This window comes from Xiphophorus maculatus, chromosome 18 (assembly GCF_002775205.1).
Source record: "Xiphophorus maculatus strain JP 163 A chromosome 18, X_maculatus-5.0-male, whole genome shotgun sequence".
NCBI classification, from domain to species: domain Eukaryota; kingdom Metazoa; phylum Chordata; class Actinopteri; order Cyprinodontiformes; family Poeciliidae; genus Xiphophorus; species Xiphophorus maculatus.
In genome coordinates this window covers 6,882,732-6,899,657 of record NC_036460.1, presented here as the reverse complement: position 1 = coordinate 6,899,657, position 16,926 = coordinate 6,882,732, and the positions used below count along the sequence as shown (strand labels likewise).

Here is a 16,926-nt window from a genome sequence, read left to right as displayed (position 1 = left end):
CTTAGACATTTATGATAAGAAACGACAGCCAGTCACCTTTTTAACAGCCTATCATAAGTTTTTCAGCAACCTGGTGAGACAACCTTGCATATGATTTAAAGGCATCATTTACTGCTTCCAAAATGTGCCTTGCTGAGTTGGGAAATACTCAGTTACTTCATGCTGTTCAGAACACAAAAGCTCACAGGCGAAAAAATGAGAAAAAGCATGTTTATGATACCATGTAAGAAAATCTTAATAGTGGAGGAATAAAAACTCGAGTTTCATGGTTTGAACTTGATCTGAAAATACACAGCGCTGCATGTTGTAGCTTTTATTGGGATTGCAAATACAATCATACGTACAGTGCCTTGTTAAATTGCTGAACTTTTTCATATTCTCCTGTTACAAACACAAATATTAATGTATTTGATTTCACTATATTAATGTATTTGATTTCATTAGACCACCACAAAGATGTGCATCATCGTAAAGGGGTAGGGATGTGATAACGTACGTTTTGGGTACTGTACTAGATGTCGAGGAGCTTGAGGGTACTTCATAGTATCTTAGTTGTTCCTTGGATGGCGCTCTTCCAAACTGAGATGTGAGATGTTACTCTAGGTATTTGGTGGAGCCACTTCTCCAGTGTGGAAGTCACTGCCCCAAGTTTTCCAATGATCCTGTTCAATAGAGTTGCCTTTATATGGTACGCTTCTCTTGAGCTCTTTGTAATTCTCCGGGTTCTCTTTTTTGTTTTCTTGATGTGTCCATTATTTGGGACAGCCACATCAAGCACGTCAGTCCTCTGCTGCTTATCAATGATCACAATGTCTGGTTGGTCGAGCATTATCACAGGATCTTAGCTCAGTCATTCCCCACTCCCTTGCGAGGTGTGTCCCGCTGTGACCTAGGGGTCTCCAGTTCATACTCCTTACAGCAGGAGTGCTCAAGTCCAGTCCTTGAGAGCAACCATCCTGCAACTTTCAGATGCATCCCTGCTCCAACACACCTGAATCAAATGAATGGCTCATTACCAGGCCTATTCAGAGCTGATCCCAGTCTGTTGCAGTAAGGATGAATCTAAAAGTTGCAGGACTGTAGCTCTCGAGGACTGGACTTGAGCACCCCTGCTTTACAGATGTTTCTGTACACTATACTAGCCACTTGGTTAAGATGTTCCATCTGTCTTATAATTTGTTTCTTCTCTCTCCTTGCAGTCCATGGTGCTGCTTCTCTACAGTCAGAGGCAGTACATCTTTGAATTTGACAAAAACGATCGATTGTCTTCCATTACCATGCCCAACGTAGCTCGGCACACCTTGGAGACGTCCCGCTCTATTGGCTACTACAGAAACACCTACCGACCCCCTGAAGGCAACGCATCGGTGCTCCAAGACTACAGCGAGGCCGGACAGTTGCTGCAGACCACCCACCTGGGCACAGGTCGCAGGGTCATCTACAAGTACGGCAAGCTCTCCAAGCTGCTGGAGATCCTTTACGACACCACACGGATTGGTTTCTCCTACGACGAGATGGCGGGGATGCTGAAGACCGTCAATCTCCAGAGCGAAGGCTTCACCTGCACGATCCGCTACAGACAGATTGGCCCGCTCATCGATAGGCAGATTTTTAGGTTCAGCGAGGAGGGCATGGTCAACGCAAGGTTTGACTATGTCTACGACAACAGCTTCCGAGTCACCAGCATGCAGGCGGTTATTAACGAAACTCCGCTACCAATTGACTTGTATCGCTATGACGACGTGTCAGGCAAAACAGAACAGTTTGGCAAATTTGGAGTAATTTATTACGACATAAATCAAATTATAACCACAGCAGTGATGACGCACACCAAACACTTTGACGCCTACGGTCGAGTGAAGGAGGTCCAGTATGAGATTTTCCGTTCACTCATGTACTGGATGATGGTGCAGTATGACAACATGGGGCGTGTGGTGGCCAAAGAGCTCAAAGTTGGACCTTATGCCAACACAACACGCTACACCTATGAGTATGATGCTGACGGTCAGCTCCAGGTGGTCTCCATCAACGACAAACCATTGTGGAGGTACAGCTACGACCTGAACGGCAACCTGCACCTCCTCAGCCCTGGAAACAGTGCGCGCCTCACCCCGCTACGCTACGACATCAGAGACCGCATCACCCGCTTGGGAGATGTGACATACCGGATGGATGAGGACGGCTTCCTGAAGCAACGAGGGAACGACTACTTTGAGTATAACTCAGCTGGTCTGCTGACGAAGGTATACAACAAAGCGAATGGGTGGAGCATCAAGTATCGCTACGATGGCCTGGGCAGGCGGGTTTCCAGCAGAAGCAGCACAGATCACCACCTGCAGTTCTTCTATGCCGACTTGTCCAGCCCCACTCGGGTCACCCACATGTACAACCACTCCAGCTCTGAGATTGCCTCGCTATACTACGATCTGCAGGGACACCTATTTGCCATGGAGCTAAGCAGCGGCGACGAGTTTTACGTGGCGTGCGACAACATCGGCACTCCTCTCGCTGTGTTCAGCGGTTCAGGCCTCATGATTAAGCAGATTCTCCACACAGCGTTCGGAGAGGTTTACCTGGACACCAATCCCAGCTTCCAGATTATAATTGGCTACCAGGGAGGACTGTATGAGCCTCTTAGCAAACTGGTCCACATGGGCAAACGGGATTACGATGTCCTCGCTGGCCGCTGGACAACACCGGACAGAGAGATCTGGAGTCATCTCAATAACAATCGCATCGTTCCATTCAACCTGTACATGTTCAAGAATAACAATCCACTCAGCAATAATGAGGAGACAAAGTGCTACATGACAGGTAATTCGTCCTCAGATAGTTCACTCAGACTAAAACTGAACTGACAAATATGATGAGATTGTTTTATTTATTTTATATACACTTACAACATGGGAGGAGACAAGAAATTGACCATTCAAGTGAATTATTCATAAATCATGAACAAAAATTGCTTTCCTGAAGTATAAATGTGTATGAAGGGTAACAACCCAATATTTCTGTGAAATCAGATTTTTAATTTTTTTTCTACATTTTTAGTCGAAATTAAATTCAAATTTAGAAGATGTTTAAGAGCTCCCTCGCTGATGTTGGTTCTTCAGTGTGTTTATGTGCTTGCATGCATCTCTGCCTCTGCAAGCACCCAGCGGCTATCATTTTGAAGGTGCTCAAAGGGAGCCGTGCTTTATGGCCGGGCCCTCTCTGCTGTTGAACACTCAGATCCAAACACAGAAATACTCTCTGTTCCTTTGTGTTAGGGGGAGGACAAATGACAGTGAAAGCACCGCAGTGGGGAACAGGAGGGCACAATGGATTCATAGAAATCATAGCCAGGGCTGGTTGCATCAACCTTAGAGCCTGGAAGGGAAACTATGTTAACGATACTCAGTAAATTCTCTGTAGTTAAATTATTTTCTTTGTTTTACCTGCATAATATGGATAGGGAATATGGTACTTTTTTTCACTCCCATTTCCTCTGCACTGTGTCCAGAGGTAAATTAAGCCCCTCTTTTGTCTAATTGGGATCCAGCCTTCAACTACTTCTGCTCCAACAAAGTCATTTAACTTCCCTCCAATGAGAGCGCCGTTCAGCTTCACAGTCCTCACATAAGGGGCTCTGAATACTAAGCAGACCCATAGATATACTGCAGCAGGTCTGCCTCAACTGTGATTGATGGCACTGACATTTAAATTCCATTCACTAAATGACTGTGGTCCTTTCATTGTTCCCAAACAAATTCTTGTTTAAAAAAGCTTTGTTGTGCGCCACAGTGTTGTATTGGCAATCTGTTGCCACCCATGTGCCGTGGCAGTGACTCTGCTGTCAATAACAGGAGCAGGATACAAATACCTGCAACTGAACAAGTTTTTCTCCCCGACATGATGCTCTCTGATCTTAAAAATGATTGTATTGATAGGGCTTAGTGAAAGTATCATTACTTACCGTAAATTCTTTTTTTATTTATTTATTTTTTACATTTTTTACATTGAGAACAGAAACCTTATTTTTGTTAGTTTTATTTGATAAACCCAACACTTAAACCCAACAATTAGAAATCTGGGATGGGAATATGGGGATATGTGGTTGTATTCAGTTTTTTGGATTGTTTGTATACCCACTTTTCTCTTACCCCCCGCCCCCCAAAAAAACATAATTAGTAAAAAGACTCCTGTTGTGTATGATGTAATCACAGTTAAATAGAAGATGGCTGTATCTAAATTAGGGATGCAAAAAATTAATAGACATATTATTGTCAATTCATAGTTTATTAGATTAAAATTAGTTCCATTCGATTAATTAATGACATCCGCTTAGATCTTCTTTCAGTGATGTAATGTGGCCGCCATCCAGAAGAAGGCGTCACTGCTCAGTCTTAAGCGGGACCAGTTGTAAAAGAAAATATGGCGAAGCCTTACCTGAAGGAAAAAGTCCTGAAGAGGGACACAGTGCACTTTATGAGGACAGGTAGACTACTGAATTTCGAATTGTTTGCACTCGATTTTATGCAGGTATGACAGAATAAAGCTGTCTGAATAAAAAAAAAAAAAAACACTTTTTGACTTTCAGTCAAACACTTTTTTAATAAAACACACTGAAGTTTCTGGTTTTGACGTGACAGAATCTGAAAAAGTTCAGCGGGGAGTGAGTACTTCAGAAAATAACATGAAAAGTGGATTGCAGCCGTTCTAACAACCACCGTTTTGGCTGCTGCTTTTAGACGGATTGCATTATCATGATTGCATGGAGTTGAATCTTGGAAATGTCACTCGCCTCCCCGCGCATCTCATTAGAGAAATAGTACTGTTGGAGGAACCCACTGAGTGTTCAAAATATCTTTCTATTGAAGTCTCTGGTGGCATGAAATTACAGTCCATAATTAGCTGCAGACGTGCTCAGATGTTGTTTCTGGAATCCAGCTGTGTGTCATTAGTGGGGTATCTGCAGGACTGGACATGAATCACCAACATCGTCTTGAGTGTTCAGGATAGATCATCCACTCTTACAAACAAATGAAGTGCTCCTCCTGACTGAAGAGCATTTCAAGAAGGCAGCCACTTAACTACAAAATGTCAACTGATCAGATTTAATAAATTAATCTCATCTCTTTCTCCTTTTTTGTCTAAATCCAATATATTTTTTACAGAACTTTAACTTTTTTTTTACTTTTTTTCACAGATGTGAACAGCTGGCTTGTGACCTTTGGCTTCCAGCTGTATAATGTTATCCCCGGCTATCGTAAACCGAGCACAGAGAGCATGGAGCCCTCCTACGAGTTAGTCCGCACCCAAATCAAGACACAGGAGTGGGACAGCACCAAGGTAGTCACTCATCTATCTCAGCTTTCATCCTAAAGTATTGCCTTCTGCTTTTGTCCCCTTTGCTTTTCACCGTCATTAGCAAATGAGCATGCTCTTTGATGCCATATTCCCAGAGGAGCTGCTAACTACCAAGCCAAACATGGCCCAGTGAGCCAGGTCTCAGCCCCCTCATCCCCATCTTGGGGAATGGGGTCAGGCTAAACAGTTCTTGTAATTGTCCTGCCATTAGGGAAATTCACTCTCCATTCCCCTCCACCAACGACCATCGATTTCATCTCGGTTTTACTCTGCCGGCTAAGGTCTGAGAAGTAGTAGACAGGCTCTGATTCTCACTTGTATCAGCCCTTTTAGGTAGCCCCCAACTCACTTGAATTATTGAAGAGGCCACTGTTGTTTTCATGGGGTTGGTTACAGCCAGACAAGTGAATGGCACAGGAATGGATTTGTGTTGCATGACACTCCAGCTGTTACCCTAACACAGAGAACTTGTTTTTGAAAAATGTGTACATTAAAAGCTGCCTTGCTATATATAAAACAAAAAACTTTATTCGTGAGTTTGACCTCTGTTCTACGGAGACCCAGAAGAGCCTAAAAAATGTAGTCAACAGCAAAAGGCACAACACAACAACAAAACCACAGGTGAAGCTACGCTAAAACTGAAATTATGTTGCCAAGTTTGTCGTTATCATTCTTTGCTATTATGAAATTTTTGTTAAAATGGAAGCTATCAAAAGTTTATCAAAACGTATAATTTAGCATTAAAACAAAATAATGCAAAAGCAGAATTTGAGATAAAACAAATAGTGTTGACCCCTCTGTGCCACCTTACTGGTCTGACCAGTCTGAAATAGGTGCCAAGTCATTATTTATGTGGTTGTTTTTTGTTATATAATTTAAAGGGCACATATCATAATTTTTCCTTCTTTTCCCTTTCAGTTGTTTTCATGCTTGTTGCTTTCCATGTCTAATGTCAATAACTATGAGTAAAAAAGAAAGACCGGAAGAAAGTGAACTCAGGACAGTTGATAGCCAACTATTTGACCATGATGTCTGAATTTGATTTATTTGTTTCTTATTTTCAGTCTCTTCTAGTTTTCTAGCTCTTGAGTAAGATGCTATTTGCCCTTGAAGTAGACTTGACTCAACTTTCCAAAGTAGATTAAAATGTAACAGGAATTTCTGTATTTCTTGGCTTTTTGGAAAGCACAGACATTTCATACGTCTCATCTGTAGAGCATTACCATAAAGGTAAAAACCACAGCAGTGTCCTCATATTGCCTGGGCTGCTGTTGTATGTGTTCCTGTGGAAATCTCCTGGGACTGAGTCATCCGGTGCTAACAACCCACAGAAATCTTTGAACTCACCAAAGTTATCAATCTACAAAGGAGAAGCAACACAGAACTCAAACAATATCCCATCTATTTTCAGTCCAGACGTTTCAAAGTTGTAACAGGCTTTTCGCCTTCTCTGTTGAAATGAAACACTAAAAATGAAAGTCCATATCATAATATGTTTGGTTTTAGGAAAATTTCCTGCTTCTTTCTATCAGAAAACAGGGCATTTATACATCTAAATAAAAAGATTTTATCTACAAAATGCAGCTCCTCAATTATTTAGAGACCTAAATAGCTCAAACTGTGTGTAGTCATTAAGGCTTTGAAATGCGAGGTTAGCCTCATTTTGAAGTTCTCCGTCATGTTTTTGAGGAAGATTCGCCTTCAGCACACCTCTGGATCCATATAATTAGTCCTCCTCCTGTTCATGAGCTGTTGTGGGATATTTTTATCCAGAATCCCTTTTTCTGAAAGGATGCCCTGAGATGGTTAATGCCAGGTTGATCCTCACTGCAAATGGCCAGATAAGCCCAGGAACATATTGGGTTCTTTCAGGAATCAATACAACTTTAAAACTGCATGTTGTACATCTATACCGTGGTATTTGATTGTATTTTATTCAGAAAAAAAAAGAAAGAACAGCTCCCGTTCTATATCTGTCTGCTTAAGCCCCCGCTTTGTGATGCTGCTCGATCCACGCAGAGATTGAAAAGTGCCGTGAGCAGACGGAGAGATGAGGTCTGCGATGCGCAAGGCTCTATCTCACATTCAGGGTTTTGCTGGAGGCTCATTGCACCCCCTGCTATGTGACTGATGCGTCTCTTGGAGTTTCTCTGGAGGCTGTTTCAGTAAAGTGGAGGACATTGCACTTCGTCCCCTCTCCATCGGCCCTCGGAACAGCTGAACAGGTCACTGCTTGCGAGGACCTCCATATCACGTGTGCCTTTTCGTCTCCTCAATTTGACATGTGTTCATCCAGGATGTGATGCAGTGTTATGTCAACCGATGGTCAGACATGGTGCATGCTGCAGAGCGCTCTGCGCCCCACACCAATTCCTCAACCCACAGCCACCCTCTAACCAGAGTCAGAACTGAAAAACTGTCAGGAAGGCTTTGCATGTTACTGCTTGGCAGGAACTCCTCAGGATACGCGGAGCCTCATATGTTGGCTGGTGACTTGAAGGCATTTTTAAAGCCGTTTGGTTGCTGCTTATGTGCACCCAGGCGACTGCCTCGTTGTTTTCTGGCCATCTTCCATTTCGCATCATCCTCCTTGGGTTTTTTTTTTGTCTTTCTTTCTTTTAGAGGAACATCTCTTGTCAAGTAACATTAGGACAAAGCATAAACATTGGCTGGAGGGGATGTGATATCTCCTTTGATCCCTTACAGAATGAGTTGTGCTGCATACTCCAGTTACCAAAAAACTCCTGATTCAGATTAAGCCCAGCAGTGCTTTTAGAAGACAGCAGTTTCACTAGCTTTTTTTATTATTAATTTTTTTATGATCAGAGAGATTTGCTTTCTCTGACAAACACCTCTGCTGTTACCTTGACTATGTAGTGATGTACTCACAGAAACAAAACATCATGGATCTGTTTTCTGGCCATTAAAAAAACGGTTTCATCAACATTTTGTGAGAAAATACTGATGAGACCCAGCAATGACATTCAATCATATATGAATTTTGCATTTTTACTTCAACTTACTCAACCAGAAAGAGGTTTTGAGCAATGCAAACACATATTTTTGTTGGACTTTCTGTAAACTGATGGAAATTGTTCTTGCAAAGTTAGCAAGCAGTAAATATTGTGTGTAAAGTTTTACACTTTATAGTGATTTGCTAAACAATCCATACTGCTACACCACATTTTTCCGTTACAATTACAAACTTGCAATTGAATTTGCTAGATTTTAATATGACAGACCAACACAAAGGAAAATTGTGTATTTTTTACAACTTATTTTTCAGAGCCAATTCCAATAAAACACTTTCAAGTTTGAGATCGTAATGTGACAAAATGTCAAAAAGTTCAAGTGAGATTCTTTTATACAGCACTTTGTTTCTGTTTCATTTATTTCAAACTACTCCTGGTGCTGTCCTCAGCTGGCACTGCGTGGGCTGTGACTAACCAGTGTTGTCTTGTTTTGCAGTCTTTGCTGGGCGTTCAGTGCGAAGTTCAAAGGCAGCTCAAAGCTTTCGTCAAGCTGGAACGCTTTGGTCAAATCTACAACGCCAAAAGCGCAGGATGTCCCCAGACAGAGGGGAAGAAGATCTTCGCCTCTGGTGGCTCCATCTTTGGAAAGGGGGTGAAGTTCGCCATCCGAGACGGCCGCATCAGCACCGACATCATCAGCCTGGCCAACGAGGACGGACGCCGCATGGCCGCCGTTCTGAATGACGCGTTCTATCTTGAAAACCTTCACTTCACCATCGCAGGGATGGACACCCACCATTTTGTCAAGCTGGGCTCAGTGGAGGGAGACCTGGCGCTCATTGGCATGACGGTTGGCCGGCGCACGTTGGAGAACGGTGTCAACGTCACCGTGTCTCAGGTCAACACCGTGCTGAATGGCAGGACTAGGCGCATCACCGACATCCAGCTGCAGCATGGATCATTGCTCCTCAACACGCGATACGGCGGCAGCGTAGACGAAGAGAAAGCCCGGGTTCTGGAGCTGGCCCGGCAGAGGGCCGTCGGCCAAGCCTGGGCCCGGGAGCGCCAGAGACTCAGAGATGGGGAGGAAGGCTCAAGAACCTGGACTGAGGGAGAGAAGCAGCAGCTTCTGGGTTCAGGGAAGGTGCAAGGCTATGACGGATACTATGTGGTTTCAGTTGACCAATACCCCGAGCTGGCAGACAGTGTCAACAACATCCACTTCATGAGACAGAGTGAAATGGGCCGAAGGTGACATGAACACGAGGCTGTCGGATAACGGACTCCGATGTAGGAAATGGGACTTCTTGCCAAAGACAGTTGTGTACATGACCACACTTTTTTTTTCTTTGACTGTGCCCAACTTGGTTTTTAATATGCTGTAAACAAGATGACGGTTGCAAACAGTTGCACTGCACTGACAGAAGAGTGCCCTTCTCCTTCTGAGGATTCTTTACCAGTCTTTGCCCTTCAAGTGCGGCTGCTACAGGATGAAAATCTGTGATGTCTTTTGGCTTATTTTTGTGACTCCATTTCCTCGTACCTGTTGGTGATTCTCTTCAAAGGAATCTGAGAGGAGTTTTGGTGATCCATTGTGTTTCTCCGGCTCTCTCTTTCTGCTAACAGACTTTTGCAGATTGTAATTCAGAAACCTGCTCCATTCTGCCTTTTTCTGCGCCTCAGCCAAGGAGATTCCATCTCTTTTAATCACTCCTTTTTTTTATACTTGAAGCCCTCATAGCCCCTGTCATCCATTAATAATGAGAGAAATTGCTGTTGGCCGTAATGCCCTTCATCAAAACCACAGCTGAACTTGTCAAAGCACCTTCGTTTGTGTGATGTCTCAGAGTTCTATGAGAGGAGGCTTTGTGCTCATTTGTGGTCTTAAGGTTTCTGTGCACCCTGAAATGTGCATGTCGGCCTTTTTTATTAAGTACAAAACCTGCAAAAATGCTTAATGACAGCGCCTTGCAGAAGGTAGATCATTTCCTGTTGGGCTTTTTCACATTTTCTCCAGTTTCTCTACAAGCTTCGGCATATTATTCTGGATTTTATTGGATAAATCAACATAGAGGACTGTTTTAAATAGAGAAATCTAAAAGATTTTCATATCTCTTTTACAAATGAAACCTTAAAAGTCTGTCATACTTTATTTAGCTTCCACTTCCCTTGTACGTCTAAATAAAATCTCCTGCAACCAACTCCACCAGTCTGTATTTTCAGTATAAATACAGCTGGTATGTGATCTCACTGGTATGTCAGAGACTATTTTTGAACAAAATAACATAAAACAGATGAAATACTTTTCTGATGTGATATAATATGAAAAAGCTCAACAGACTTAATCATTTTTGCAGAGCTCTGCAGGCCTAAATTGAATAAGCGTGCAATCTCAGTCAATTAGAATATTGTTGAAAAGTAAATTATTTCAGTGATTCAGTTCAAAAAGTGAATCTCTTACATTATTCAGATTAATTAAGCAGAGTTATATATATTTAAGTTTGCATTTCTGTTATTTTGTCGAGCTGGCCTTTATTGTTCCAGATATAGAAATGGTTGTCTGAAAATGTTTTGGGAAATTTATGAAGTATAAATTTTTAATGAATTTTTTAAATGCAGTACCACCCATAGGCAAAATGCCTATGGGTGGTACTGTGGTACACATTTAAGGAGTAATCACTGTCCTCTAAATTCCCAGCTCGGTTGGCATGCTAAGAGGCACAGCAACGCCACCCTGGCAGGATGCGGGGAACTGAGTGCGCAGGAAGGGGCAGGGCTTAGGGTGGGCTTGCCAGGTTGGGCTTGGAACCCACTCATTACTGCTTGCAGTTCTAGTTTGTAATTTTAGTCATTCTGGTGTTCAGGCTTTCAGAAATTGCAAATGGTTCATTTTTAATTCAGAAGTGTTATTTTATGGGCGTGTTTTATGGGACAGTCATTACCTTCTTTAAGTGACCTTGAGTGTTATGAAAGACAATTCTAAATAAAATGTATTATTGTTATTATTACGCCATTGTTGTTGGCTTAACAGTTATTAATGCTGGCTGTTCATATGACACTCTGTCCAAACGCAAGAAAGTTTAGTGGGAAGAAGAAGTAGATATAAAAACAACGGTGATTTTAAAGGAAGTCTATTCAAGAATTGCGGCGAGATTTACAAGGCATTCAATGTGAAAGAGAAAATCTGCTAAAGGCCAGGGTAATCCCTGTTCCTTTGTGCACTTTTAATGTGCGACACGTTTTCCTCCATCTTAATTTTCTCCTAATATGCTTGGCCACAGGTGTATGTGAACACCCAGCTTTATAAACAATGATCTTTAGTGGCAAAATTTTGTTTTTTAGCTACAACTAATAATTTTCGTAATTAACCTTTTTTATAATATTCTAATTAACTGAGATGCACCTGTAGTAAAAGAAACAAGGGATATGATATTGGATTTTTATTTTTTGTGTTCCTCTTTTCAGTGAATTTTCAAAAATCGAAATTTAGGATAGATCTTTTTGGTACGTGGTCAGACAACTCAATCACAAAACTACATGAAGAGCCAACCCTGTAAGAAAATACTGTGGAACTATTCTGTATTAAAGAACAAAAAGGTATTTTCTGGGACTGGTTTTGAACTATATTTTCATTTTGTTTTATAAATAGCTATATGAATTAACAGTATAACAAATGTGAATTTAAAAATAATGTGAATTATTGTCCCTTCTATTGTTGATTGTTGTACTTGAACAATACTTGGGGGGTGTTTGGACACATGGAATAAAACAATGAGGAGGGTTTTAGTGAAATCCCTTACTGTGTCTTTCATTAGACTCACTGCTTTTTTTCATGAATTTCGATTTCCTGGTGGGAAGCACTGAGGAGTTAAAAGTCAGTATTCCACAACACAGCGTCCAATCCGATTAAACTTTGGGTGAAAATGGTTTTAAATAGTGTGAGGCTAGCCAGAAGGTCAAAGAAAGCAGTTAATTCAGTCATACATGCTCCATTAGCATATTGGCTGCAGAGGTAAATGGGCTTTGGGTCGTACTGTGGGTCTGATGAAAGATACAAATTGCCTTTGCCCAAAGGGCTGCCCGCAGGTCAGCATAGAAAGTGCTTTTATTCTCCAGGATAGGGCTCCTCTTAGTTGGAGGAAATGCATTTGACCTGCAGGTGTTCTGGTTCCCGTTTACAGACTAAAGGTTGTCTATACACACCAACTTTTGCCACATGGACACTTTTTGGCCCTCGTACATCTGTGACCCCCTCTCTCTCCTACACACACCTTCTCTTTTCATGTCCCTCCCCTGGTGGATACTGCAAAGGACAGTTTACTTGTGCTCGTTTAAAAATGTCATGATGTGAAAACTCACAAGGAGACAATTTTGAAAGTTGTGACATTGATTTGACTTCTGGTACCGTTTTGAACTATGCCAAGCCACTTCACACTCCTGACTGTCATTTTCCGATCAAGCATATAGACTTGTCTGTGTGTCTATAGGTGGTGAGAGCATGATTGAGTGTCTCAATCTGTACAAACGATTAAGCAAATTGGACAAGACTTCTTTTCTTTTTTTTGCTGTTTTTTTATGATGGTTGATTCAGTGGCATTTTGTTCCTGAAAAACAATATGTATGTTCAGCATAATATGAATGAAGGATATTTGCATTGTGGAATATTGCACTGATAATTGTTGCGTCATAAGACTGTATCTTTTTCTAAAAGTTTTTGGACTCATTTTGAGTTTCGGTTTGTTCTCAACACTGTGTTTTTAGCGCTTCTTCTGACTGTGTAAATATGAGGACATCCAAGTAAGCTGTAAATAAAATGCAAATGTAGATACCTCTTAGAGCTACATTGGTGACCCTGTGTAGTCTTAAGGTAGAAAAAAAAATAAAGGGACTATTTTGTGTTTATGTTTTGTGCTGTTCTTAAATTATTGTTTACCATACACAATATAAAGAAACAAATCCAGGAACTCTAAGAGAAAGAGAGGTGTCCATACTAATATAAATTTAATATAGTCCCTTGAATAAGAAGTCATTCCCTTAGAACTGTTCTAACTTTCTGTTGTGAGCATTTAGCTTCCTTTAAAAAAAAAATTTCTAGATAATTTCTGAAACACTAATTTACTTGCCTTTTTAGTAAAGTCTCAGGTTAGTAAAGTTTGACATTTGTGTTGACATTTTGATTATCGACTGCTAAGGATTCTTCAAATAGACATTTATTTATTTTGAGGAACAAGCTAACATAAAACAGACGCGGTCTATTTTATGCTATGCTGTATAGCATTAGCGTAATGTTCATAATTAGAGCTTTGGGGTTAGCAACATTAACTTTTTAATTAGGGTTGGCCACCTCTGTGATACACCAACACAAAGTAGCTCATAATTGTAAAATGGAAGGTTTTTTACAAATTAAAGTCCTATCTCAGGGAGCAGAATACCAATATCCAACATATTTTACAGATTTTTTAGAGCCACTTAAAATATTGCTGCAAGTTTTTTGGAATGGACAATGGACAAGTAGCCTATTCCAGATTCAGTATTCATAAAAAAAACAACAACACCTATTTGTGTGTTTTTTTGATGGAACTTATCTAAAAAAATGCAATAAACTCAACCACAATACCACTTAAAACTTTATTGTTTTGGTGTTTCCAAAGCAGCCAATCCAGAACCGGCATTTGTGTTCCTTGCTGCTGATTGGCTGTTCCCACAAGGAAAGAGGTAAGAAACACCGTAGCTGTTAGCTTCTGCGGTAGTTCGAAGATACTTTTTATTGCGATGTATATTTAGGTGTATCTGGAGTTTGAACTATTGCCGTAGAAGTTTTAAGTGTTTTTTTCAACGCAGTCTCAAGTGTTTATGGATTTTAGCTTTTCACACAAGGCTGTGCGCCCTAACCTCTGCGGAAACCTCCTGTATTTCTCTTTGATAGAAAAGGCTACAAACATGAAATGTGAAATTATGAAACATTTTTGTTCGAGCTGCGTCTTTAAAATGATGTTCAAGATAGCAGGCATACAAAATAAAATTCACATTAAAAAAATACAAAAATAATTTATGCATTTAAAAGAAATTATTTTAAGTGTTGTCTCAGATTACAATTTTTTTTATTTAATGTATCATCAACTTCTCAAGAAAATGCATTAAATTTATAGCTGTAGCTTAACGAAATGTTAAACAGACAAAATAGCTCCAGGAGAGTGAATACTTTTGCTAGGCTAAGCATTTCCATGCTCTTCACTGCGTAATGTTGGATTTTACCCGTTCATCTCCATCTCCGGTCTATTACCCCTACAATAATTCTCTCCCTAGGATACAAACCTTAACGAGCCTAATTTGATACAGTAGGATAATTTATTATTGTTCTATTCGGTTAAACAAGCTTTGCCACCTGTTTAGGCTTTGAAACCATTAGTTTCTCGCATGAAGTGAACATGTGGCTGGATGCCAGTTCATAAAGTACGGTCTATTAATAAAACCGTCTCCGCAGTGGATGTATTTAACTTTCAGATGACAAGCAAGCCTCAAGGGAGGCTGAGCCCAACTTTACTATTAATTAACCTGTCAAAGTCGAGGACCAATCTTTCGATGTTACAGAAAACCACCAGGAGTTTGTTGGGGTTTTTTTTTTACCTGATAAGTTTGTTAAAAGAAGCGAAGCTCAGGGGGTAATGCATGCTGTTAGCAGGCTGCGAAAGATTTGGGAGTTAACTGCCAGTGTGCGGTGGCACCAGGGGAGCCTGGGAGATTTACGCAAGCTGCAAGCAGAGGCGCTCCAAGGAAACCTGAACCTGTTTGTCAAAACCGACACATCCATCTCCACTGTTTGCATCCATCTATCTAAGCCAATGAAACCACTGATTTGTCTGCAATAAGAGCAGCGAACTTTCACATTCGGGATGTTCGCTGCAGCAGGTTTGAATATTTCCGACTGTGGCTCTCATTTTCCTTGATATGGCGCATGAGTCTAAAAAGAGCACGTTCTTCAAGGGAGCAGAGAGCGCCGCAAGCTAAGAGCTTTTCCTGTGGAGGGTGACTTTCTCTGCTGCAGAGAGGCAAAATGTCCTTCTGCCTCCAGGATTGTTGTCCTTTAAGTAGAATCAGATTAACAGCAACTTCCCCTCAACCTCTAGCAGAAGGTCAGGGTGAAGGTTGCTGTATTGGGCTCAGTGATAAAATATATATCATTTGATATGTGTGTAATTTCATACCATAAGTATTGAATAAATAAGAAAAAGAACCAAAATTATTGACGCATGCTGAAATAAAACCGGAAATAAATAAATTCAACAAAAATGGACGTGTAACAATTTCATAAATGTAGAGATAAAAAATAGTTATTTGATGTTATTCACCAAAACATAATTTGTAAAAATACATTATAGCTCTAATATTAAAATGTCATATTATGGAGACTCAAAACAACTAGACCATTATGAATATATTTCAACAGTTTTTCCCAGATATGTAAAAAATGTGAAAATAACATATTTAACTGTTTATTTAAGTTTTTATTTGTTTCCGCTTGAATAATTTAAGTAATCACTTAATGATCTATTTATTGACAACTTTTTGAATTTCCATTTTTAAATATAACCTTTTATTTCTTAATATTTGTCATTGCGTAACTTCACTATCTTCTCATGTTATCCATTTACAATGCAATTTTTTCCTGTTTTCTTTGATGGCAGAATTGTGCTGAATGTTAAATAACATTTCGGGGTAGCTTGTCTTCTGCTGCTGTACAAATCATTTTAATTTATTGATATAAAGCAACATCTTGAGATTTATAGCAAAAATGGGGAAACAAAAGCTTCTAAAAAGACATTTAACTCTTCTGAAGGAAGTGACAGTGACATCATTCATGCTGCAGTGCAGTCAATTTGATTAATTTAACGGTAACAATCAGATTCTGAAGTTCTGTGAAGGAGGAAGAAAATTCCTCTCTAGCCTGAATTTCTGTTCGGCTGCAGAAGGCAAACCTTCCCTCTGAGAAGCATGCATGAACTGCTTCTCATTACCTGTTCTGCGTCTGATGTGAAGAGATAACTTCACATTGCTTTCACACTTGAGCTGTTTCCTCTCACCGATAACTCTGGGCCCAAGTGTTGGATAAACACAGGGAAAGGTTTTAGCCATAGAAATGAGCAAAAGGTTGATTTCTGCCAGGGTTTAACCATCCGTTCCTTCCATGAATCATGTACGAAGTCAGGAAACAGTTGCGGAAATGAAACACCTGCTGTCCCCTGCCTTCTCTGTCAATCTCAAGGAAATACATGATGTTTATTTTTATGAAGGCCAGAAATGTCATTTGGGGAGAGCAGAACCCTGACAGAGTTGATGATTTCTTAAGTTTCCCCAACATCTTTAAAATACAAATCCATGCAGAAAGACTTCTCTCCATAGGGCTTTTCTTCTTTCCTTTCTTTCTTTTTTTTAAACATTGTTTCACATTTAAGGATTTTTAACGGATAAATCACTTGGGTCTGACACATAATTTCAAATAAATTTCAAAATTTTAGATCATTTGGATTCCTGAGTAAAACCATCAGGTTTTAACATTTGTCTTATTATATGTCTATTTAGCAATTTTAGCTCTTGTGTTCATCTA

At 40.4% G+C, this 16,926-nt stretch overlaps 1 protein-coding gene across 10 annotated transcripts in view; it reads left to right on the top strand.

The window, feature by feature from the left end:
- The window catches only part of tenm4 (teneurin transmembrane protein 4), a 216,871-nt gene extending 203,648 nt beyond the window's left edge, over positions 1 to 13,223 (top strand). For all 10 annotated transcript variants that reach the window (XM_023351438.1, XM_023351436.1, XM_023351435.1 and 7 more), the window contains 3 exons: positions 1,200 to 2,814; positions 5,189 to 5,331; positions 8,818 to 13,223. In XM_023351438.1, the coding sequence (XP_023207206.1) occupies positions 1,200 to 2,814; positions 5,189 to 5,331; positions 8,818 to 9,576 (2,517 nt within the window). In that variant the 3' untranslated portion in view covers positions 9,577 to 13,223. The remainder of the gene's footprint in view (positions 1 to 1,199; positions 2,815 to 5,188; positions 5,332 to 8,817) is intronic.
- The last annotated feature ends 3,703 nt before the right edge of the window (positions 13,224 to 16,926 follow it).